The 27,011-nt window shown below is 41.4% G+C and overlaps 2 protein-coding genes across 2 annotated transcripts; one reads left to right on the top strand and one right to left on the bottom strand.

Annotated features, from left to right (window-relative positions):
* The first annotated feature begins 2,781 nt into the window (after positions 1-2,781).
* dlx3b (distal-less homeobox 3b) lies at positions 2,782-5,567 on the top strand. Its single transcript, XM_041066423.1, has 3 exons — positions 2,782-3,293; positions 4,133-4,317; positions 4,638-5,567. Exons 1-3 carry the CDS (start codon positions 2,951-2,953, stop codon positions 4,950-4,952), a joined length of 843 nt encoding a protein of 280 aa, XP_040922357.1. The 5' UTR covers positions 2,782-2,950; the 3' UTR covers positions 4,953-5,567.
* A 4,714-nt stretch (positions 5,568-10,281) lies between these two features.
* dlx4b (distal-less homeobox 4b) lies at positions 10,282-15,459 on the bottom strand. The gene is made up of 3 exons (XM_041066412.1): positions 14,848-15,459; positions 13,720-13,913; positions 10,282-12,012 (listed from the first exon to the last, which is right to left on the bottom strand). The coding sequence occupies exons 1-3, from the start codon at positions 15,167-15,169 to the stop codon at positions 11,758-11,760; spliced, it is 771 nt and encodes a 256-aa protein (XP_040922346.1). The 5' UTR covers positions 15,170-15,459; the 3' UTR covers positions 10,282-11,757.
* Positions 15,460-27,011: the final 11,552 nt, after the last annotated feature.

Genomic DNA, 27,011 nt, shown 5'->3' with positions numbered 1-27,011 from the left:
TGCAAGGCGTTCCTGAGCAGCTCTCTCATGCTTTCAGGAAGTGTTCGCTGAAGCACAAGAAAACAGAATGTGCAGTATTTGTCTTCATAATACTCTGTAAAGTCTGAGGGAGAAACAATTCAAGCAGGAATGCTGAAGGACGGTGTTTTAAAATTGAAAAACCAGAGAAGTGTTGCAAGGAGAGATAAAGAAAAGAGGTACATCTTGTACTTGAAGGGAAAGTTTTCGATAACTACAGCCACTGTCATCCTATCAAGGTCCTGAGAAAATTGCTCAGCTGGTATGTCTCTGATTGTCTTCATGTCTGAGGGTCACTGCCATTAGTGTTGCTCTTTTTGGCCTAAGGGGGGCTCCCTTAATCACACTGATGACTCTCAGGAAAATCTGAGTTTATAATAGGAAGAAAATGACTTTGTCTGAAGGAAAAAGTCTTCATTTGTAATGTACAGTACAAAAGGTTTTTTTTTCCTCAACAGTCATCAGACCTAGTTAGCCAGTAATTGCTGGGTTTTCACTGTGCAAGGTCTGAGCTCTTGTCCTTTGTTGGAACCAAGCCAACTGTTCTACTTTTACTCACTGCGTTAAAAGAGTATAAAACATGTCCCCAAATGCTGTCTCATGTTACTGTGTTGTGAGGTTTTGATTGTTTGACAACCCAAGAAGTGTACAGAGTTCATATGAGCGTGTGCAGGATAGATTTTCACCCAAAGCTGAATCACATTTTCTCTGGCAGAAAAAAATGATTTGAGCCAAGGGTTTTAGACCGATGTCCATCTGTGCACACATTTATAGCTTACAGAGGAGCAGCTACATCAGACTATGTTTGTGTCTATGAGTTTATACACATTTCACCATGTTTTTGTGAGGTACATGTGTCCTGAGTGTTTTCAAGCTGGCACCACTACATTGAATTTTAAGGCACATGCACCATCTAATGGTTGTTCTGTGAAACTACAAAAGCCTAAATATTGCACAATGAAACCGCAGCTCATTTGTCCTGTACATTCATTCAAGACTTTCAGAGGTGGAGATGTGTTGGCAGACTGTTACTCAGTGACAGATTTAGTAACTTCCTACAAGCAGTTTAAAGTATGTGAAACGTACTGTTGTGCTCACTGTATGTGTTTGTTCTGCTCATGTATTTGACACATTTCTGTACTTTGATCTGGAGCTTCATGTGCAGAAGAGAGGATTTTTTTTATAACTTCTTGTTTAACTGCTGGCTGACTATTTCCTCATTCATCTAAAGTCATTTCTTCTGCACTGAGACTTGAGGCAACTTGAGACATGCACTGTCTGTCTCAGACATGCTTAGAAATGCTGTCAGGTCTCAGGGCATTTGGCAAAACATTTAAAACTCATGGATCATGATGTTCTAAAGCCACCTCAAAGAGCTTCTGATAAATGGTTTTCTTGCCGCAGAAAAAAATAAAACTCACAGGATCAGATGTACTTTTGATGTCTTCTTTGATTGACTGTTGATTGAGGTGAAGACACAAACATTTCAGATTTTTACTGTAAATAGAAACGGATATTTTAGAAAACACCGGAAGATTTCTGCTTGTATCTATCCAGTGAAACTTATTTATTTAGTTAGTCTTGTCTAAATTTCGATGGACTAACCGTTTAAAATTTCAGTTCAGCACTTCATAAACCTACCAAAAGATGGCGGAAGTTTATCAGACATGAGGGGCTTCGGAGGAAATCAAAGTTATATCGGAAGTGTCATTGAATAACGTGAGATTTTGGTCAGTGTAAAATGTGAATTTAACAATGGAGAGCATCGGCAGTTGCCGGCAAAATACAGTTTGCACACATTCAGCTGTGCAAATCTGCATTTATCTGCTTTACAGACAGAAAACTGAAATTACATTTGCGAATGAAAACAGCAGGGGGCGCTGTGCACCGTGCTTTCAGCTGCAAGGAAAAGCTGCAGAAAAAAAATGGACAGAATGAACATTTTTCCTGTTTAAATTACAAGATAAACAATGTTCTTCTGTTTTTCATCAGAAAATTGTTCCTCAAACTAAATCAAAAACTGAAACTATTTCATGATGACTGCAATACGTCCAGTGTTGCCAACTGTGAATTTGTACATTTCTTTGCCATCATCTTCTTTTGGACACTGTTGATCGAATTTGCATTTACACACACATACACACACACACACACACACACACAAACACACACACAACACGGACAGTGCAGAGGAATTTACCCGCAGGCAATATCAGGTGAAAGACTTTTGCCTATCAGTTCCATCTCTTTCACCTTAAGTTCACTGTCCGCCAACACCACTGAATGACAATGGGAGTCAGTGGGAGACTGGCTGGTGGCCTTTCAATAGGCTGAATAAAGTGTGATCTCCAGGCACTGTTAAGAAAACATTGCATAAAAACATTAAGGAGACGGTCTGGCTGCAGGATTGAGTTTTTAGAAAGGCTCTGGGCTTCTATTGTGTTGTAACATCTTGGTGCCAGCCTGTAGATGAGGGGGGAAAAACTGGACCTATAGGTGCGTGTGTTTTTGGTCGAACGGTCCCTAAAGGCCTACAGAGCTGCATGTTCGCCCAGTGAACAGGTAAATGCAAATCTAAAGAAAAAAAAAACTCAGGCTACTGAGGTATGCGTGCACAGGCGCTCTTGGCTGAAGGCTGGGTTTCACCACGACCTCGCCTGGAGCGCAAGAGGGGGGAAAAGAGTTGAGCCAATGGGAAGGCAGCATCCAGCCCAGCTCTCTATAACTCTGTGTCACAAGGGCTGAGCGATGCCACAACCAAGTTTCTGCAGTTGGGACTGTTTCAGTGGACTATAGGCTCTTCGAAGCCGTGCGTTTAGAGAGCGCACACATACACACACACGCCAGTTCTTTCTTGCGATTTTGCTTTGCGCGCTCCACAAGAAAAGAATCCCCAAGTGGAGTTTGTTTACTCTGGAGGGCTGCTTTCACCATGAGCGCCGGACAGACGTATGAGAAGAAGATTGCGAGTATTTTGACCGATCTACCAGGATCTATGAGCTGCCACCCGAACTCCAAGGACTCTCCAACTCTCCCCGAGTCTTCGGTGACGGACATGGGCTACTACAGCGGACAGACGTCCCACGGCCATCACGAATATTATCAGAGTCAACCGTACGGACAGCCCATGAACTCTTACCACCATCAGTTTAATCTGAACGGAATGGGAGCCGCTGGAGCGTACGCCACCAAATCTGAATACCCCTACACAAATGGCTACAGACAGTACGGACATTACAACAGAGATCACCTGCAGGCCTCGCCTCCAAGCTCAGGTAAATGCTGAGATAATCTCCATCTTATTTTGCCGCGATCGTCTCAGTCTCCAGCGCGCACAGCGTCAACTGCGCGTTAAGGTCAAATCACTTGAGCGGGCTCAGATCTGCCTGCAAAACAGAACAAGACATTTTATTTATGACTTATTATATATTATTATTATATTCACTTTAAAGTTTTTAAGTCTCCCTTAAGAGTTTGAAAACATTTGTGTAAGAAATGTGACACTGTGAATATTCAGTGGCTTGTTGACTGAAGCCAGATGACTTGATCGCTTGCTTGCTTTATACTGTTAAATTTTACCTCAGAGGGTCAGTGTAATATTCACTTAAGATTCACTCGCTGTTATATTTGATTTATTATGTACAGGTAAAAAAAAAGCTAACATTTGTTCAGCGGTAGTTCACCGCCTGGTGTTAATGTCACATTTTAACAGCCCGTCTGGGAATGAGCTAGCCATTAACAGCTGGCCATAAAACAATGATGATTTGATTAAAGCTAATAATATTCACTCCATCCATTTTTACGTGTTGCCGCTGTTGTGCCAAATTGGAGATTTGACAGAATAAAACTATCCCGTTTGAGAGATTTAGTTTTGACTTATGTTTTGAGACATTTGTGTTTTGCAAAGCATTGAAGTTGCCATATTTTAGTTTTAACTTTAGGGGGCTTTAATAAAATGACAAGTTATTCTTAATTCTCAGAATTTTCCTACAGTCTCATCAACATTTTGTAGTGATGGTTTCACTTTATCGTGCTCAGTGTTTCATACTTAAAGTGAAACTTTGAGCAGCCACGACGGCCTGTTTTACTTATTTCTTTGTGTTGCAATTTGTAGTGAAAGAAGAGCCAGAGCCCGAGGTCCGCATGGTGAATGGAAAACCGAAAAAGATCCGCAAGCCTAGGACGATCTATTCCAGCTACCAGCTCGCTGCTCTGCAGAGGCGGTTCCAGAAGGCGCAGTACCTCGCTCTGCCCGAGAGAGCGGAGCTGGCGGCTCAGCTCGGCCTCACTCAGACACAGGTAAGCCGCCAGACCCGGTTTAACACCTGATATTATATAATTCATCAATACTTTCAGAGTCACGTGAGTCAGGGCTCCTCAATATGGTCTGCATATTGCTCTGTAATTATCCATCAGTGCGTAATTACGCACACCAGACGCTGGACTTGTTCCTGTTTGAAACACTTTAGGTTACAGTGAAACAATGATTATTTACACTATTATGTCTCAGTAAAATACTGTAAAACTATATTTTTTGTTAAGTTGTTAAAACATATTTTCAGCTCTCCATTTTTGAATTTTCTGTTGCATTACAATTAATGTAAACACTCCTTTCTCAGGTCAAGATCTGGTTCCAGAACCGGAGGTCCAAGTTTAAGAAGCTGTACAAAAACGGCGAAGTTCCCCTGGAGCACAGTCCCAACGCCAGCGACTCCATGGCCTGCAACTCTCCGCCCTCCCCCGCAGTGTGGGAGAACAGCACCCCGCAGAGCACCCCGATCAGCAGACCTCAGGTCCCACAGCCGACGCACAGCTCGTCACCGCCATACCTGGAGGATTATAACAACCACTGGTACCAGCAGGGATCACACCTACCGCACCCGGGCACCGTGCACCACCCAGTCCCCCAGCAAAGTGTAGGAGCTGTTTATTAACAATGACTCAAGAGCAGATTTATCTCTACAGATTTTTCTTTTTTCGAACGAGGTATCTCCACAATGACTCTGCAGAGCAAAGGTTGACTGGACCGGGAGCAGGCCTGAAGTGAAACATTACTTTTGGTTTTTGGATGATCAAGAATGTTTCAGAACTGGGTTTTCCATTCACAAAGCACATAAGGGATTTCTGATCACTTGTGGCAGCATATTTAACGGACATCTGGCGTGGTTTTTTTAAATTATTTATCGCTTCTGTTGTATTTTCTTTAACTTCTTTTGTAAATGAATATGCAAAGTTTTTTTAAAAAAAAACAAAAACAAATAGCGTAACCACAAACCGAAAATTGACAAAACTGTGCAGTTGATCCATGCTTCATTCAAATCATGCATGCGGTTTGTAGAGAGCGCGTAAAAAAAAAAACTCAGGTCATATTTATATGGATTTGTACAAAACGTCGAAGGCTGTAAATATGTGTTTATATGCAGAACCACTATGATCATATTTGTCTGAAACGGAACGACTGCACTGTGGTGCTTCCAAAACCATTTTTATATTCATGTAATTAGTCCACTTGTTGCCTTCTTGTCAATTGAATAAAGGTGTTAATTGCATGTTGTGTGTCTAGCGCCTTTATAAACAGTCTGTTGTTAATCCGCATTTTTTGAGATGCAGGAAAAACCGCGCAGATCATTAAATGTAGGGTCTATAAGGTCTATGTCACCTTGACAATGTTTCAGAAAGCAATATGGTGGAGTAGTTTTCATTTCTGCAAACCAGTTGCTCTTTGAGCGGTTTTCGTGAATCAAATAAAATGTTGACATCGTTTAAATCAAGATAAAATAGTTCAAAATGTCTTGCATTGGAAGCAACTTCATTCATAATTAATATTTGATCACACTACATGCATCTTTAGATTTTAAAAGTTGCTCATCCACCTGAATAATCACAGTCTTGTGCCATATCATACATATCATGGACAGTACAAGTCTCCATGCCTATTGCAATTAAGGTTCGTGCACTGGTTAGTTCATTTCTTAATTTTAATTTTATCCACCTATTTTATTTTTGCAACATATTTTTAAAACTTCATTATCTCCAGATCAGTTTGATCTCATGGTCGCCCCCGAAAAGGTGAAAGCTCCACTTTAACATGGACAGTGATGGCTACAGCACAGTGATCTGACTCCCTCTTGTTTTGGTTGTGTGAGCTGCGTGCAAAGCGCTGCAGTAGGAGGCGACACACATGCAGACATGTTGGAGTCACTAAGGTTTTATTACTATTCTGTTGCCAGATAACAAGAGAGAATTCAGCACGTTGCACAAAGAGAGAGGGGGAGAGAGAGTGGGAGGTGGGTGGGGCTGTGCGGGGGTGAAGCAAGTCTGTTGCCGAAGGGGAGCTCGTGCTCTCGCTCGCTCGCTCGCGCACAAGCACACACACACACACACACACACACACACACACACACACACACACACACACACACACACACACACACACACACACACACACACACACACAGAGGCAAAGCAGGATGGATGGAAACGCTGCCAAATATTGAAGGTATAAGAAAACACAACTCCTTTGTTTTTTTTTTCTTTTTTGTGGAGTGTTTCTCTTCAGACACTGGAATTTATTCTACTGCATTTGGCAAAGGTCATGACAAAGGACCCAAGACTCAAGATAAGCAGGTTTTTTTTTACACTTAGGTTTAGTGGACATTCAGCTGATGGCGCATATTTAATCTAATATTTAAGCAGATATTGCACAACATAAGGTAAAACCTACAGTTTTTTTTATTTAGATGATTTGGACAAAAAGGTCTTCCCAGGTGATAAAACAGCCTGATGGGAGGGTCTGTGTGGCGCAACCTGGAGAAAACACTGACACTGAGTAGCTGAGAGATAAACATGACGCTACTCCAGTAATGACGGTTATAACAGCGACAACAGAGACGCTGAGAAAAAACAATCAACCTCCCTCTCTGCGTCTGCTACACTAATGATTAATGACAGCAGACAATAACCCCAGTTTGGCCACATAAACCGTGCATTATCAAATATGCTGCACAAAAAAAAAAAAAAAAAAAAAAAAAATTACATGATGGGGAAACCGCTAATGGCGATCCTATCCACATGGACCACCAAGGCGCCATTACGCACGGGGAGAAAATGTACTCGCGGCATTAGCGGTTTTATAACCTTTTCTACCACTTTTAGTAAGTAGAATGGCATGCGCCTGGGTCCGGAGGTGTTATTGTACCAAACTTTACTGCAACGTTGTGTCATACCGGTTCATAGGAGGATTTTTAAATTGAGTGTTGACCCTAAAATTTTTATTTTTGTTAAATTGGATAATTTCACTAATTTCTGGATTTACTTGTATCAAGAGAAAATATGTTGGAATAAAGCTTAAAACTCCACTATTATCACCACTAATGATCAAATAATGCTACTTAATTCAATAAAATTCTGGATGCAGTTTCGTTCTAACTATTACACCTTTTGGTACTAACCCGTTTAGAGAGAAAAAACAAAAGAATATTTACAGTGAAAACATATTTATATAATCAAACAGGTCTGAATATCATTTCACTGTAAATGACAGAACTTGACTTTAGCTGGTTTAAAGGGGAACCTTTACACCATACATACAGTGTGTAGGCTATATTATTAACATATAATTAATATTTCAAATTATTTTATTTTGAGCCATTTTTTTCTCTTTTTTTTGGTTATGATTTCAGATCTGCAGTCTGTTGTAAAAAACATTTTTTAAAATTTCAGTTTCTTCTGAATTAATCACGTGACTGTGTCATTGAACAATGGTTTCGACAACATGAAATTCATATTGAAATGACCTTTGGACTAAAATCAATATATTTCACTTATAAATTTACCATAAAGGCTTTAGTGGAGTTTTTGGTTTCTTTGACACCTGCGACATTGAGTTTATTCTAAAAAAGCACTGTACACAAACTTCACACACATTCTCTCATCATTTTGCCAAAAAAAGATAAAGAAAAGAAAAAGAAATGTGTCACGGCTCCTAATTCCATTTCCCTAATGTCTTTTCTTTAGTTTGTTTCCCTGAACTCAACACCAGTTGTCTATAGCATCACTCATCATATCGGTGCACTGTGCTGATTTGACAAAAGCAGCATGATTACTATTGCTCTTTAATATCAATGAAATCTCATCAAGGGTACATGTGACCTCCCCTTGGTGGCTCCCTCAACATGTGTGGCCCTCGGCTGTGGCTGTCAGGGGAAACATTTGTGCCGAAGACAAACGTGTGTTCGCTACAGGCCGCACTTGTGTGTGTGGGCTGTCAGACATGTCCATATATGTCATCTCCTAAACATTAACAAGTGTAAGTAGCCATGGAGGTGGAAGTGAACTGCTGAACTTGAATGCGATCTCTGTATGGCACAGCATCACAGCACCCTAAATAGAGCCGGTACCCGGGCCCATGTAAGCCCTTACCTCCCTCCCTCGCAACAGTCAACAGTGGGGTGTCAGCACTTGTCTCTGGGGTACAGCGATATGGGTTGAGGTGGAGGTCGGGGACTGAAATGCATCTATGGAAAGACTTCAGCAGCTGTCTGACACTTAGCCCGGGCCGGGGCAGAGTCCTCGGCAGCATTAGGATCACTCACTCTGTCCATTTTGCTGTAAACTGGGATGAAATGAAGGGGGAAAGGCATCCTTGACAGCTGTGGACTCATGAACCCTGAGTGACCTCAGGCCAGGGCTGGACTGGGCTGGGCTGCGTGCTGATGCTTCACAGCCAGTCATCACATCCTGATAAAGCCTTCCCAATGATGCAGACCCGGTGCTGCTGCGGCATGAGCTCACCTTGACCTAAAAACTGAACATTTGGCCTCCAGACATGGGTTACAGCTAAAAGACAGGCATTAAAAACAGTAAAAACTGTAAAATGTGGTAGAAGCATAGAAACAAATGAAAAGAAGTTATAATTCCTGCTTTTTCTCACATTTTTTAAATGTTTTGGGTGCATCTGGCCTGGTGTTTTGAATCTAATCTCAGTGTGTGCATGTGTATGCGCATGCCATTCTGCCTGCCAAATTGTATTTCATCTGTTAATCCCTCCAGAGTGTGTGTGCATGATGCCCCAAACCAAGTCAAGCCCTTCCTTCAGATGAAACCAAATCATGCACTCACTCTCTCTAACGGGGATGTTGCTCACAATTACCCGAGATGTCAGATCACTCAAGTTAATAACAATAATCACCCCAGAGACCTGCTCTGCCGTTGGCCCATTCAAAGCAACTGGGATTTAATAACAAGCTATTTTCTCTCTTATTGCTATCCTGCAATTAAAACCCATCAGACACCTCGTATCTGATAACCCCAACCATCCACAGCATTGATACAGTCAGACTTGCCTTTATCATTACCCTTCAACCCATCTCCCAGCCTTCCGTCCCCTCCTCTTAGCTTGTCTATTACACGAGGAGCCTTTTCACTTTCCCTTCAATCTGCCTGCATGATAATTGGCCCCCGTTTGAAAGGTCCTACTCTTGTCTGTCCAACTCCACAAGCCATTATTCTAATCTGGAGATGTGAAATTGCCTATAATTTTCCCTGATGCCCTGTCACTTGGTTCAGCAATGCTTGCCTCTTCTTCCCAGGACCCGCATGTTTAACAAGGCACATAATCATCAGGAATGAGGAAAAGGGCACGAGGGTGTATATATATATAAAGGAGATGTTAATGTAACACAATGCTTGCCGTTATGTGAGAAAATCAGCTTGGAGGAGTGAAAAACACAGGGCTCTGATGTGGCTTTGTCCTGCAGAGAAAAACCACTGCAGGCTTTAAACCTCCTGAACAAGGCTGCAGTTCTCTGACTAAGGTAAGACAGGACTGAATGTAGCCTGTATGCCTGAGTTTACTGGTGATATGGTGGGGATAGATGCTTGAATGTAGTTAGTACGGCATTTTATATTTGAATGCAATGAAATGTGTGACTCGGCTGTCATTAAAATCTCAAAAATAATATAAATAATGATATTTAGTTGGTTAAAACTTGTTTTTATGCATCCTGCAAACAATTTCCCTCCCTTTGAAATCTGGACATCATGACTCTTTCAAATTACTTCACACATGAAGAGCTTGATCTTTAAGAGAAATATATACGGTGTTTTAATACATGTAATTCTCAGTGATACTTGTAATATAAGGAGAAAATATCTACAGAAAAAACTGCATGTATGATTGGTTAGTTATTTTTCTAATCCCTGAGTATGACATGAGACAAATTGTACCTAATGTTTGCCAGACAGTCAAATAAAGCAGTGATGAATGAAAAAAGTTTTTTTTTTTTTAAAGGCATTGACTATTCAGCTTCATTAATCAGAGCTTAGCCCTCTATTTAATCAAGAGCATCAGCCCAGACTGCGGCACAGTGTTTGCAAAGACATAAATAACTAATTCTCTGTGTTTAAACAGTGTAAGCGCCAGAATGGGCAAATCAATGCAAACGACTGTAAATCAGGCGCAGTTTAATGGAGGGATAGCACAGCCATTTGTCATTTTATTATGACAGCGGCGAGTTTACGAGTTTGGGCTCACTTGAGAAGGAGGAAAATAGCGTTGGCTTGCATGTCTTTCCTCCTCTCCTCACGGCATGTGCTCCTTTCTGGTGGGAAAAAAAGAGGGATGTAGCCTCAGATGTCCCTCCGTTCTTCTTTAAAGGCAGACGAAAATAGTGTGGGAGAAAACAGATAAATGTCGCCTGGATATCTGGAAGGTGTTACTCTTTAAAATATCAAACTGTCTTTTTGTTGCAAAGCTGACTTTTCAAATACACGTCCAGAGCGTTAAAGTTGGACTGAACACAACCACCGTGCGTAAAGGTGCCAAAGCGCATCCCTTTGGTTTACCATCCCGGGAACTACCTTTTCCTTTAAAGTAAGGGGATTGTGTTGGCTTTAATTTGAAAGTAAATGAAATCAAAACTAAAATTAACATGTAAGCAGCCAAGGTTTTTTTCCTCAGGTGTTTTGACAAAACACGAGTTTACGAAAAGACAGCTGATATCCAAGCTATGAATTATCACACCGGCTGAGCTGTTGTTAACGAACTCTGTACATTAAACCGGATCTACTGTGTTTCACCTACAGACCAGGAGCGCCTTTTAAAAAGCCTTTGTTCATGAGAGACTTACAGCATGAGTCATTAATCTGGACTTCTGCGAGCAGCTCTTTCGCAGTTTCATGAATAAAATCCAGCACTTTTCTATTTGCTTTTTAAAATATTTGACTGTGAAAACAATTCACGGATGAAGCAGCTACCTAAACAAACGTGTCACACAAGGAATTAATCATAGTAACTTCACTCCGACAGCTATTTATTTGCAAAATGCTCATATCATTTTGTTGGACCATGCAGCTGGACCTCTATTTCTACTAAAGCAGACCCAAGTACACAAGATATGTTTTAAAAGTTCCTTTATCAAGGGTCTCTTAGTAAACTGCACACACTAAATCCACATTTCAGTGAGATGAGGCCGTGCAATAGACGTTGCATCGACATTATAACAAATCTAAAAAATAAAAAAAAAGCATTTAATGCCTGGTAAAATTTTGGAGTGAAATTATAAATTCCAAACGCACACGAAATACAGTGAATATGAACAAATTCTATTAAACACACGTTTAAACACACTTCAGTTCTGAGAGGAGGCCGTGAGAGAAACCAGCGAGTTCTGTGTGGCCTGAAGTGCGCTTCTACTAGGCCGAGCACCTGGTCTGCACCGCCACCAAAAAACAATCCACTCACATCATCTGAGGCCTGGGCATCGAGTCCTGATGAGGATGGTGGTTTGGATACCAGTGACCAAAACTGTTCATGTAATTGTTTGGGTGCATTGAGGCTCCTTTGTTCGCCATGGAAACCTCCCAAAGCTGGGGCAGCCCGGGCGAGCAGGGGGAGATGGAGCTGGTGCCGTGGAGATGTTCTCCCTCTGATCCGCTGCCATGCTTCATGATCTTTTTATACTTAGAGCGCTTATTCTGAAACCATATTTTCACCTAAAAAGAGAAAATACACATAATTGTCACTGTGGTTAACAATCGGCAGTAATATAAAGGAAATAATACTGTGAAGGGCTTTTTATTAGCAGATTTCCCCCAGTTAAACTCAGAACACTTTTCAAAATTGGCCAGAAGTAAATTTTGTGAACAATGATAAAAAACGAAATAAAAAAAAGAAAACTCCTCATAACTCTCATCTCTCATCTTTTCCGTGTTGTTTTTGCAAATCCCAGGCCTGTTACTGGCGTATTTTTGTCCACGCAGCCTCATGGTTGACGGGTACTTGTAATCCATTAAAACTGAATTCTTATTGTTGCTGTTTTATGAGTCCAATGATGCATGAGTGTGACAGTTTTGTGAAATAAAAAAAAAACAACAGCCCCAAAGAGCGCGGCGGTGGGTCAGTGAAATTTCTGCTGATTCAAAAAAATAAAATTGTTTTTTTTTTTTTTTTTTACACGAGAACAATGGTGTGAATGTTCATAAAAAAAGCATCAAAGTGCCCGATGAATCACTCTATAAACATCGAAGCAACAGCAACACGAAAGGCTGCGTATAAGTGGAAGATAATCGTTGAGGTAACTGTTGAGGGATTGGAGGAAAATGTGCAGGAGTCAGCTCAGATGACAGAGCGGATTCACTTGTTTATCTCTTATTTTGAAATTGTAAACTAAAGCCAGACAACAGGGTCATTTTTGTGACCAAAGTGGAGAGAGAGAGCGAGAGAGAGAGAGACAGAGGAGACATCATTTTGTCCCATTTGAGAATGAGAAGTTGACAAAGACGCGTGCACCTGCTTTTCTCCTAAATGTGTTCACAGATGCACGTGAGATTATACCCATTTCAATATTTCAAACATTTAATTCACAAAATGCGCGTGTACAGCTCTGAATGTGTGTGTGTGTGTGTGTGTGTGTGTGCGTGTGTGCGTGTGTGTGTGTGTGTGCGTGTGTGTGTGTGAAGACGAATTATAACACATGCATGAGAATAGGTCTTTGTGTTAAAGGACTGTTACAAACCGAACACTAAAATAATCTAAAACATACTAAAAAAAAAAAGATCAAGATAAAATAAAATAAAACCCCACAGGGAACTGGTTTAATTTCTTGAGGTATAATTAATAATAAATTACTGCAAAACACTTGAAAATAGCTGACAACCCCTAATTTCGCGGCCCTATAATGACTCAAAAAAAAATCTATGCGGTCATGGCTCATTCACAGGGAACACTTCAAGGACCAAGGCTGACAAAGGAAAGACAGCCACGAAATTAAGCACAGTAAATAAGGCATGCATTAAAGGATTGAGTTACAAATCACAACTATTTGGTTTTTCATTTGATCCACACAAGCCCTGTGATCCTTAATAATACAGCAAGTAAGAGGCTTCCTTTTCAACATCCTCTATTTCAACTACAGCTTTTATCACTCTGGAATATTTTTCTTCAGGCATTAAATTAGATTAATTCAAGACATTTGAATATAAAATATTACTTTAGACAATGAATCATTAGTGCTGTAGAATAAGCCAACGAATACTATTATTGCAGGCCTGAGATTTAAGGTTGAAAGGTTGAGCTGAATAATTTTACATTACTTATTATTATTATTATTATTATTATTATTATTATTATTATTATTATTAGGCTAATATAGTTCTTATGTGCTCGATTATAGACATTCCCTGTATCCATTCAGGACCTACCTGAGTCTGAGTGAGCCCCAGTTTGGCCGCCAGGTCGGCGCGCTCCGGTAAGGCCAGGTACTGGGTCTGCTGGAAGCGCTGGTGCAGAGCCTGCAGCTGGAGACTGGAGTAGATGGTCCGGGGCTTCCGGATTTTCTTCCCCTTGCCATTTAGACGAATGTCCCTGTTCTCAATCACCGTGGACCTCTCGCGATCTTGTAGTTTGAGCAGAAAACAGAGACTGATTAACCAGAGAAGAGTTTTGATTTATGGCTTTTCATCTCCTGGTTCTGCGTCAAGACAGAAAAACAACACAAGTCACAGATGTCACGTTCAAACATTTCCCACTGTCCTCTCTGTCTCCTAAGCGTTTTAAACAAATAAAATCTACCATCTCGAGCACGATGAGAGCACTGATGAATGGTTACATTTTACAGTATGGTGCCTGGATACTTTCACTCACAGGCCCTGCTGATATAAACACAGAAGTCTCAGGGCCTGAAACTCTGAGCTAACCTCTGCATTTTTACTTGAGTAGTATATTAAAGCATTATCAGATCCCACGGCCATTTATATCCTGGCTGTTTGACTGAATGAAATCTATCTTAATTAGGCTTAACGTTTTCGTGAAAGTGAAAGAAGTATGATGCAAATAGACTATTTTTTTAAAAGTGGGAAATCAGTGTTCGGTGCACAGAGATGAAAGAAGTCCTGGTTTCTTAATGTGCACTAACAATTCACATCCTGAGGTGGGCTCGGGCTACATGAACTATTATTGGACTTACACGCAGAAAATTATGGTCAATAAAATTAATGGCGCCATCTGCCTTCATTATATAACATGAGTGGTAAAGAGGGCGCATCTGAATGGACCTTGTATGGACATTTGTGACAGAGTGAGAATCTGCTTGCTGGCGTGCTTATTTTCTTTAAACGTTTAATATAATACGCTATATACGAGGGGGGAAATGACTTCTGCTTGCTGACTTACTAAACACTTCAAATAAACTATTTTTTATCAGCAGGAAAATATCAGGGAAATTGCGCGCCATGTGCGTAATTGCGCTCGAGCACGATGGCAAATCAGAATTTTATAGCCATGAATAACACAACAGTTTTAGTGCGACTCGATTTGAATTTCTCACATACCTGTCTGCTCTAATCTGCTGTGGGCCAGACTGCTGCTGTTGCTGTGATTGCTGTGCTGGTAGGGCATGTAAGCAGACGGGGGATGAGTGTTCACCGCGCCGGGGTAGGCGTAGCCCAAAGAGCGGCCATAGGACGCGCTGCCAGGAAAAGGACTTTCGTGCTGGGAATGCCCAGCAGCGTGCAAGCCATGAACGGGGTAAATGTGAGAGAGTCCGGGGGAGTGCTGCTGGTGTGCCGGATGTCCGTGGCCAAACTCTAGAAAGGCCGATTTGGAGGGATCTGAGGCATTCAGACTGTCAGGCATGAAACCCATAGACATCATTAGCTAATACGCGAGTCCATAAACCCGTCGCTCTGAAGAGGGTTTCATGAGTTCTGTCGGACAGCGAGGAAGGCTTGGAACAAATCCACACTTAGGTCCAATGCATTATTCGTGAGGAAAAAAAAAAACCCAGAACACACGTTCCCCGCAGTGGTAGCCTAAGTTACAGTGTGCATGTTCACAGCTGTAGGCTATAGGAGGTAAAAAATCGGATAAAAGCGAAAGGGATCCTTCTTTACATCATTGGACGAGCTGACATAGTTCTTCAAACACCTCCTGCCTGCAGAGCCTCAAACACTCTGCCCTCCGTCTGCGAGCTCTCTGATTGGTCTTCAGCCGATAGCAGCCGGCTGTCACTGGAGCTCTACCATTAACTTCATTAACATATGATACAGGATGCGGCTCTGCAGCCAGGAGGGACCTCCTTCCATAGATTATGAAATTAATATCATTTAGTCACTGGAAGTTATTTTATTAAAGTCTGTTTTCTGAAGTCATTTCTACCATCAACCAACAGAAACGAGTTAAAGCCAGTAGTGATTTTGCTGCATTGTCCTTAAAGCGGACCTGCTTTATGACATTTAATAACTTGCGCAATTATAGTCGTTTTAATACTTTTCAAAATAAAAGTTTTATTTGTTAGTGACAAATTTTAGTTGAGTTAGACGACGCGAAGTTCGATTAATTAGACTAGACAAAAATATTCGGAATGCTCGTTTATGTATGTGATATAAAGGGAACTGAACAGTGCAATGGCCAACGCTGGAGCATATACAGTCTAAATACAAGTTACACTTATTAGCCGAATTTTTTATGGTGTTAATGTCCAAAATAAACTGACATTTAACACTGGTTCGTTTATGCAGTCCGTGCGCTTAATTATCTCCAAAATCAATTATACTTCCGTTATTATGATTCCGTTATTATTTGAGTTTTAATAGTGTAATAATTCGACAAGTGTATCAGAAATCCTGCTTAGAGGAAAAACAGGCTCATTTCTAATTTTCAGTGCATTAACAGTGAAGCAAAACACGTTTTTCCGCTGTGGCACCGGCTAATGAAAGTCTAATGCACCATAAAGAGTCTCTGAGAGCACATAGTATCTCCCAAATGTTCGCGATCCCTGACAAAACATTTTATGACATATGAAATTTTACAGCAAACATCCACATTTCTGTGTCGCCAAATTGAGTTTTACATTTCTCGCAGAAAAAAAAAATCGAATAGCAAACTTAAAAAAAAAAAAAAAAAAAGATTTATTATCTAGAGACAGAAGGTTCGCCGTTTACAGTATGTTCACATACCATTAAGCACGCTTTGTGGCTGCTAACACAGCAGCCATGGAGGCTTGTCAGGCTTGTTTTATGAACGATAACTATAAATTTTACTGCCCATTCAACACACATTCCTAGTTTCAACATATAAATTAGCTGGACAAATGCTTTAATACAAGTGGGGTGTGTGTATATAATTTGTGTGATTGCTCTAAAAATGAATGAAAATAAATATTTTCATGATCTGGTAACCAAAAGGAGACAAAATACTGACAAACCCTCAACCCAAAAAGGATGTTTGATTTCAATTTTATATGAAACAAAAATACTCAGCCCACATGTCGCTCATATTCCTTCTAACTCAATGTCAGGGTTTATAAAATGAGGGAAACACAAACCTGCCAAAAGAGGGTGGGATTGTGGCGCAGACTGCAGAGTCAGCAGAAGCCATAAGGTGCGTGTGGATATAGAGTGGGAGTGGGGAGAAAACTGTGACCACAGGCTCAAAGAGCAACCCTGTCTCCACATTTCAGCCCTCGCTGACTCGCCCTCAAGCAGGGAGTCAATTCACAGGTGGAGAAAAACACAGTGAAAGGAGGAAATGTGGATATCCTGCTACTGAGGCTACATTTTCAGTTGAAATCTATTAGAGTTCCCATGCGATGCAGTACAGTTTGATACAGACTTCATCTTTCATCTCAGCTAAATCACATGCAAGCTGCAGTCAAATTATAAACAGAGTGTTTGGTGGGTTTGAGCGTGGTGCTGAGCTGCTGTCCAACCCCGTCATTTTGGTCATGTCCTACCCTGCCTGAAACTACTGGGAATACAGCAGCGCTAAAGGCCTGCTGGGGGCTGGACCGCTTCCCGACTCCCCACAGGCCTCAGCCAAGCAGCCAGCCAGAACAAAGCCACAAATTATTATCATAGTAAAATTTCAGTCACAATAAAAAAGAAAAAATAATAATAATAATAAAAAAAGGCTGCTGAGAGGCAGTTTTCATATTGTGGGCAATAAGTTTCTGACTTCACACATGAGGCCTGTAGCTGTAAATCCTCACTGGGAAATGATATCACTGTAGAATGCAGTGCTGTGGCTATGTCTATTAGGAATTTCCTGCAACATCATTGGCGGTGGGATTATGGTAGCAATATTTGCAGCTGACAACAAGCGAATGACTGAGAGATCTTTGTTGCTTATAGGAGCAGGTGTTGCATTTAGAGCCCATTTAATCAGCGGGAAAACAACCTTTGTGGCACAGGACAGTCACACTTTTTGACGTGATGAATGGGATCAGAGGGGCCAAATGAAGCTAAACACAAAAATGAAAGGCTTTGAAGATAAAGAGGCCTATGGGTATAAGTACACAGCTTTCTCATGAGGCACTTCAGCAGAGCAGCAGAATGCACAGGATGTGAATATCTGTCAGGGCTAAGGTGTGGGCACAAGAGGTGTGTGAGACAGCGAGGGAGAGAGAGAAAGCAAGGTGAGGAGGCTCTCTTTAAGGCTTGTAATTATGTCTGTATTACAGGTGAAGAACAAAGTCAAGCCCTGCAGTCATAGGACAGGGATGGGTCCTCACCGTGGCTCTCTTAAAACACGCAAAGGGATGATGTTAAAAACAGTCACACTCCTGAAATGCCGCCTAGACTCATTTGCGTCTACGCTGCTGCAAAGTGCGCATGGGCGTACGTCTGCAGAGGTGTGTTTGACATCTAGGTGTCTTTTGTCTTTCTCTCTCTTGCTTTCTCTCTCTCTCTCACACACACACACACACACACACACACACACACACACACACACACCAGTCGAGTTTGTCCATCACGCAGCTCTGATGCTGAGTGACAGCATTCTTTGTGTACAAACTAAGAGCGACATTCCCAGCCAACTGCCTCGGCTGTGATCATCCCCACTGGCACGTCATGTTTTACAAGTAACCCTCTGTTGCTGGGGCCGAGCCAAGGCCCAGACTCAGACCAGTCAGTCCATGACCCTGACAAGATCCCAGGATTTATTATCATAGGCTCAGCTCACCACATAATAGACATGAATAAAGGCCCACACGGCCCCCATTTCAGCAGCACACTATGATGGGTGTGAAGCTGAGGTGTGGTTTCGACACAATTATCTCACCAGAAATTCATCACAGAATCAAAGTGTGGACAAGTCGTGAGAACCTTGAAAAAAAAAAAAAAAGAAGCTTTCTTCTAGCCAGATGAAAACCAGACATGTTCATCAAAATTTCAACGCTGCTCACTGATTTTTTTATGTATGTCTTTAAACTTTGGCAAATGTATGGTTTGTCTATATGGACCCAGTGCTTCCCTTCTTTGTTGTTATGTAAAACTAAGCAGGTGCCTGTCACCGAAACACTGAAGCACCAACCACTGTACAAAGCAGCTGTTTTCCAGTTTTGCAATCAACAAAGCCAATGCAAACAATGGGATTTACGTTTTTCTATGACTGTTCTCTGCCTCAGGAAAGAGAAGGAGGCAGAGGAGGAGCCGGAGCAGTGCAGAGGATGAACGGCCTAATCTTTCCTCCAGGCGCCATCACACAGGAACACTAATATCTCCACGGCCGGCGTCTCATTCCTCAAGTGCAGCCGTGTTGCTGCTGATGTGTGTGTGTACTGTGCCTGCGCTGGCAGCCTCTGAGGGCCCAGAGAGTTCACCGGTTTTCCACGATCAGCATCACTCATGTGTGAAGCCTTTGGAAAAAACAGATCTAATGTCTACACACAGGTTCAGCTGATTTAAAAAGAAACGCTGTATATGACTGTAATGACTTTTGATCATGTAATTTACTTATGTTATCCATGTGATGTAATGTATTTCTGCTATATGGACGGTGTATCTGCAAAATGGATTGACTGATTTATTGGTTATGGATTTGAATAGTTTAAAATTTGAACTTTAACATAATTATTGACCATAACCACACATTACTGATGAGGATTGTCAGCTTTAAGGTGAGTAGTTAACATCCTGTTGTCATTATTTAGATTTATTTATGGTAAGCACTTTTACAATTTCTATTTCTGAAGCAACAAATAAGAATAATATATAACTCTTTTGCTTATTTAATGTCAGCGCCAATTAAGATTTGTGACAGTGTGACAAACTTAATTGATCTTCTTATATTGAAATGAATCTATTTCAGCTATTGATTGTCTACAGTTTCCATTTTTGTCAGTAAATATTAAGCTGTATTTCAAATGTTTGAGCTGAAGTGCTGTTTGTGAGAATAAAAGGTTTAGTTATAAACATTATATAAAAATAATCAGCCTGGTCTGTTTTAATTTCTTTATTTTTCTATGTCTATCTTTTTTTCCAACCGTATATTATAAACAAAATACGGTTTAATTCATTTAAAAAAAAAATCTATGTTAATTATTCATGTCCAGTGAATATAAAATGTAAAATTAGGAGAATTATTCCATTAAAACGATTCTGCACGATTCATTTAAATTACGGAAGGAAAATTTAAACACTTTTTTTGTCATTGATCCTTGTTTTTAATTCTATTTGCTGTTATTTAAACAGTTTAAATGGCCTTCTCTGCCTCGCCGTTTATTGTTTTGGAATTTCCTCATAGTACGCTGTTCCTGGACAGCAAGAACTGAAAACAAACCTGTTTTCATTTTAAACCATAACATCATCCTGCTATAATAAATTATTTGTCACCATTTGTCAAAATTTAAAAAAATAAAAAAGATAGAGACAAATATATCAAGCGTTTGTAGGCTACAGAATTGTTAAATATATTTAAATAATAAAATTATTAAGTAAATTATGAAGTAAAAGGGGGAAAAAAAATCAATTAACCACAGTCCTAACACTATTCAAAGTGAACAGAATCGCGTGGGAAATGCTGGACCGTGTCTGGTCTTTAGGTTCCAGCTTTGAATTCATCACTGACATAATTGTTACCAGACAGCGGGTGACAGCAACATCGCCCACTGCCGCTGACTGTTAGACTTAAACTTTTAATTGATTGGTTGAATATAGAGGCCTTGGCAAGTCGGAGAGACCCAGAAAAAAAAAAAAACGTCTGGAATCCGTTAACCGTAATACGCACCTCGTCTAAGCCATTCTGCTGCAACCTGAGCTCGGTGTCACACGGGGCATCTGATTTAAACGGCTTCATTTGTAGAAAACAGCGGTCGTATGTCTAAATTATACTATGTGGATTTTTTTTTCTAACCTTCCTCAGTCGTCTTTTTTTGTGGCTCAAATGCGCATTTGGTACCAATTCTGACTGTGGGCGCTGGCACACACACACACTAACACACCAACACACACATACATAGTTTGCTCTCATTCAAAATACCATCACGCAGTAACCTGTCTATATGAATGCTGTGAGAGACCAGCTGATGGACAAGAGGTGGGACAGTATAGTGCCAGTGTATTGGGTTACAGCCCAGTGCTTGGCTGGAGCAGCACTAATAGTGTGTGCCTGCTCCACATCTGGAACAAAGAAGCCAGTCTGGGTCTACCCTTGGTGTTTACAGCTCTGTTGTTTTTTCACACTCCTCGCAAAATCTTGCCCAAACACACATTCCACACTCACCAGCTCAACATGGGGGGAAAAATATACTATATTTTTCCACTGTAAATCTTGCCCCCAGTACCAAGGGAGGGCGGGTAGAAAAACAAAAGCTGGAAGCTGGCATGGATCAGTGGGGCGACAAGAGGGTGGCAGCGGGCTCGAGGAGTGGCTGAAAGAGAGACAGTTGTCTCTGTGTGAGAATCCTGCCGGGCCTGGTGCCTGAGATGGCATATGAGTTCAACTGAGGTCAAAAACAGACAGGGGAGTGGCATCAGGAGCCGCCAGGGCTGCTGGATTAGTTAACTGTCTGTTTACAAGCATCTCAGGGGATATCTGAGGAGGTATCTGACGTTACGCTGCAGCAGTGTTTCAAACAACATCTACAGAGGCCTTTCGTGAAGAAAATGAAGTGTGAAGACTGCAGAGACAATGTGCTCAGGCCATAAATCTCCTCGAGAAACAATAAAGAGATTCACAGTTCCCATAAACGCACAAGAAAGGCCTACAGGTTTAACAAGATGCAGATGTTTTCGATGAGAAAATAATATAGGAGTGCAGTTTTTTTTGTTTTTCCAATCTCTCGTGAGCAGATGAGCTGACAGACGGAGGTGGAAACACTGAACATACCGGACAATGATTTGCTCAGGGGAGTCACATATGCACGCCCAATCAGCACACAATGACATGGCTCGAGGTTGCCAGGTTTAGACAGTAGGTCCTGTTAAAGACAGGTTTACCAGGTCTAAGGATTATCCATCTGAAGTTACCTGCCCCTCTGGGTAACGTGAACCCCCTTTTGTGGTCTGCAGGGCAACAGTGTGCGAGGCAAGCTTCAGTTAGAAATGCCAGAGGTGATGGGGATGACAAGCCTCGGTGGCCTGGGCAGCAGGGCGGGTCATCTGTGCAGGTGACAGCTATGGAGAAGAGTGGGCACACAATCACAATCTCGCACCGTGACTTCACATCAAAAAAGGGTCTTATGAGAATTCAGGAAAAGAAACACATCACCTACATGTCAAAACAAGTTTCCAGCAAAGTGCAGACACCTACAGCAACTCTCTTATTATACACGAATTTCCTTTGAATAGAGAATTAATATTTGGTCTGATATAGAGCTTGCACAGCCGTGAGGTCAAAGCCCTTTCTTTATAGCTCTTCAATGGGAACAACTTGACAGGATCAAGTTCAGCTCCTGACAACAAACCCTGGCTCTGTCAAGTGTTAAGTTCCATTGTGACCTACAATGGGACACAATGGCCCTGCAGCACCCAGCCTGTACCACGCTGCCTATCAAATGACAGCGTCTCTCAAAGAAAAACTTGGCAAACTGATATTAAGTTATGTGTCTATTGTAAGTATCAGTTTTTTTTTCTTTTTACGTCACGCAGCACCAGAGTATGTGAGAATTCCCCAGTCAGATCACCGTAAACAAACATTCAAAAAAGGAGCAGACAGGGGCTGAAGTTTTCTGGTAAACAACAGAAAATTTACAATTAACCATCAACAACAATCAATGTGCCCCAGTTTGTTAAATACATACATCTTCTAATTAAATATATGCATATATGAAGGAACAAAAAAAATAAATACCTGATGAAAATATAGGAAAATAATGGACAAAATAAAAGGCAATATAAAGATATTCAAATTGTAAGTAAGGTTAGCGTACAATATTACCACTGCTAAATAAATAAATAAATAAATAATATCACTTGTAGTATTGTTTCCAGACATATGACAAAATTAATATATTATATAATCTAGGAAGCAGAACAAGTAGACTTAAGAAAACAAGAATTCTTTTTTTGTTTGTTTGTTTTGGTTTTTGACCACTTTGGGCCACTGGAAACAATGTGTGAACACAATAGTAACATTTTATTATCACCTCTTAAGCTAATATTGCAATTTTTTTAGCAAACGCTTCCAACATTCTCTCTTTTTGCTCTGTGTTTGGTCTCTACCAACTCCTGAGGGGAAAAAACGAAAAAACTCTTTTGCTGCTAAATGTTCCATCATGATCCCCAGCCTGTTGCTAACTTTGTCTGTCTGCTGTTAAGTGTTGAGCAGGTAGTGTACAGGGAGTTTTTTGGCAAGGAAAAAAGAAAAAAAACAAAGCTGCCTGCTGCATGTGAAAACTTCGCTGAGCTGGTTGGGACTGAACCAAAACAATAAAGCTGCGTGCCAGAAAACCAAAACAATGAGTTAAAAGAGGCCATAAATCTCTGTAAAGCTGAGTGGAAATGTAGAGTTGATCATTCTCTGCAGGTTTGTCACGACAAGTGACACCTTTCACATATAAGTAGCAATGTGATCCATTGTTGATATAAAAATATTGATCATAGCAGCTTTAATTACTGTTTTAATTAACAGCTTCTTCAAGAATTAATTAATGAACAAAGATGAAACCTTTTGTGTAAAAACATCCATGAATAAGTGAACAGTCATATTAAACTACTAAGCTGCCCGGTATTTAAAGCTGCACCCGTGACCTCAGCTTCGTCATGACCATTTTGCTGCAGTGCTTCAGGTGTTTAACCTTGTCATATTTAAGCGTTTGTCACTGGAGGGCTAGACGACTGGGGCCAGGATGGGCCGAGGATTTAAAAAGGGCCTGTGCTCCCAGATCATCAGATTGTCAGTGGCTGTCTAAAGCCTGCCAAGAAACATCAAAGCCTTAGAGACTTGCTCATTTCATCTTTGAACCTCACCAAAACATGTCCTCTCTGCTCCCACCCTGCCTGCATTCCTACCCTACATCACCAGTTTCTTTCTCTCTAAATTAAAAAATAAAATAAGAAGTGAAAGAGAACTGATACATGAGAGAATAAAATCAGATCAGGTGGAAAATTAAAAGAGAAACACCTTTCAGGATTTGTTGTGGACTTTGTGTGGTTGTCTGCCATGTCATGCCAGTGCTCTGTCAAGGCGAGCAGACAGTCTCAGTCTGAGCAAGCCCGCTCTGAGAGGGAGCAGCCTCTCATCAGCCCCTCGCCAAGATTGATGGCTATGAAAGAGCTACCTGAGGCAGAGATCAAAGTCAGACAGGATACATACGCCTCAGCATTTAACTCTTTCATCTCCCGCCTTTTCTGCGTGAGTCATGACCCTTCACCTATCTGTTTGACCTTTGACTGATGAATGGTATTGGCACTCTGTGAGACTGCCATTTTATTTTATTAGACAAAAACATAACGGGGAAAAAAACAATTCTAAAATGTGTATTTTTTTTTTTTTAGAATGGACAAATTTTGACAAAAAAGACCAAATGTGGTGATAAGACCATGTGCTTCAATAAATGTATTTCTTATACTTCACCACAATAAATGGGACCTTGGTTTCTTAACGTGGGGCTCTCCTCACAGTGGAGGCCAGTGGTGGAGAGCTATTTGCATTCCAGCAGTGAGAGTGAGGACAATTAAGCCATTTCCCCTCCAATCTATCTCCCTCCAGCCAGCCATCCAGGCAGCCCAGCAGATCAATGGGAAGTGCAGCTGCACAGCCCATGTGTGCCAGGCTGTGAGACGAGAGAGGAGAAGATTGGGGTTAAAACTCTCCTGGCCCTCAGATTGGCTCCATACCTGAGTCAAAGCACAGACAAACCAACAGCTGTTGCCGGACAGAGCAGGCAAACAGAAGTTCTCACCCCATCTGTGAAAGCATTACATGGTTTCTGGCTTCGGCTCAATGTTTATTTCTTCACGGATTTGAGCTAAGATGTCTTTGTTTTGTATTTAGCATCATTTTGCACCTGAAAGGAGAAAGCTCATGTAGCAGCAGGTTCATTAATGCTAAGCATAAAGGAGGCGGCCTCAACTCTTCCATCACAGTCCATTCCTGCGCCCAACCCACCCCCACCACCCCAGGCACTCCAGACTGGCCACTCCAAAATCAATTAGCCAAATCACATTTCACAAAAGTAGCTGGAGTTCTGCTTTCAGCGTCCAGGCCCCTCAGGTGTGTCAGTGTCAGCTTAAAGGTGCGGGCAGTGAGCCTTGGTTTAAATTGTGTGGGATTAGACCAAACAAAGAGCCATAGATATCTAGCCACACCTGTGCAACTTGCTCCTCAAGGACCGCTAATAGGGAGAGTCTTTGGTCCAAATGGCGGACGCTCAGAACTTAATCTCCCAACTCTCGGGCCATTGCAGGTATCCGTTTCCAGTGTACCCGGCAGCAGAAACTGTCCTGAACTTGGACATAATCGCAGAGCCATCATGTAACAAGGACTTCCATCTCTGCTCACCCCTGCCAAGTCCAGGTGATCAATCATTTACATGTGTAATTAGGAACGGGTGTCAAAACAGAAACTGTACACTCGCTCAGGGACCCTGTGTGCAGCGGTCTGACATCAGACTTGGCAAGTAGTGGGTAAACAGGGTCAGAGAAAAAGAGACAGAGAGGGGGAGAAAAATGAGATGCTGAGATGTGCAGGTTTTTCTGACACATTCAACTTCTTACCACCCAAGGGGCGAACTCCTCCTCAGCATATCAGGTTATGTAAGAGCATATCTCTGTTTATGTGGTGACTTAAATAATGATGTGTGGAGCTTTAACTGAACCTTTGGTGTTACTGGAGTTTTATCCCCCTGTGTTGACTACAGCTGAAATACTTTAAAAATAAAAACAAGTTGAGCCAAGCCATGTTTATTTGTGAAGGCCTTATAGTCTCAAAGGGCTTCGTAACAGCGCCCACACTCTGAATCTCTATCTTGATATCGAAACAAAAAAATCCTGTGGAAAATTTGTTGTGGACTTAATTCAGATCCCTTTTCCTGAACAAGTCAAGCTCTTTTTAGTTTACTCAAGTGGCTCAATGGTCTCCTGAGTACCCGACCAGCCATTCAGTCCATTTGAGGTCATAACAAGGGATTACACTGCAACAACAAACACATCCCAGTGTAAAGTGATGCTGTGAAAACATGTGATAAAAAAGGATTCTAAGAGATGCTATGGATTAGCTTTGATTTTTCTGTGCAAGCTGTCTAATAAAACAATAAAATCGTCTTATTTTCAAGATGTGACTTCAGCTCAAAACGTGGCACAGTCTGAGTTTGACGTTAACACCTGACAGAAACACAAATATCAGCTAGCTGAATGTGGGAAAAATGTTAAGACATCTGCAGAAATTGTCTTTGAATTTCTATCAGTAACATCCTGATAAAAATTCGGGGACAGTTTCTGCAGATCTTAAGTGACATTTTCCCACAGTCAAGGAGCTGCTTATAACTGGGCAAGAGAATGCAGAAATGCCAATGCCCAATAATCCACCTGTCACCTGAGGGGGATAGGTGTGGTGCTGCAGGGCTAAGGAGGGGATATGTGCAGGCTACCGTGACTTATGTGGACTCATCCAGCCGCCACCTCAGTGCCCAGGGGGTGAGTGGGTGTTTAAAAGAGCCTGTCTGGGGCCTAAGTTTAGAGTTTCCCGACGCAGAGTGGCTGAGCTTTGAAGAGGCAGGTCCAGTAATGAATTAGAGCATTGTCTGCTTGGAGGAAGAAGCCTCTGGGTGGGACATCAGATCAAAGGAGGTCCTACTTTATTACTTACAGCGCCAGTTCAGGTATGCAACTGGACAGAGCAAAAGGGCAGACACACAGTGATCCTTAAAAAAGGACTTTTTTTCATGACATGGGAGCCTCACCTTAAGTTGGCTGATATTTTCTGACATAATCTACGAAGTAGATGATGCTGTTTTTTTCTCAGCTCAAACCTAATTAACAGCTTTTGCTGACCCAGGATTTGGGTCCATCTATTAAATGATAAAATCCCACACGAGGAGACCAGGTGACTTTTAGTGTGAATGTCGTTTACTAATGTTTTGCATCTCGGGAATAAGGCAACAATTTTAGTCTTATGACATGGAACCAACTGCTTTGGTGTTTCACTCAAGTGTGACACACCCAGCTGCGGTCCGTAGCTCAGATGTAACCACGAAACAAGTTCTGTGTGTGATGGCTTTTTGCTGAAGCATCAGGCTCCTCAGCTTTTACAGCACAGACACACAGAGGAATGC

Source organism: Toxotes jaculatrix, chromosome 21 (genome assembly GCF_017976425.1).
Source record: "Toxotes jaculatrix isolate fToxJac2 chromosome 21, fToxJac2.pri, whole genome shotgun sequence".
Classification (NCBI taxonomy): domain Eukaryota; kingdom Metazoa; phylum Chordata; class Actinopteri; family Toxotidae; genus Toxotes; species Toxotes jaculatrix.
The sequence above is the reverse complement of the archived record's forward strand: the minus strand, read 5'-3'. Positions and strand labels throughout refer to the sequence as shown.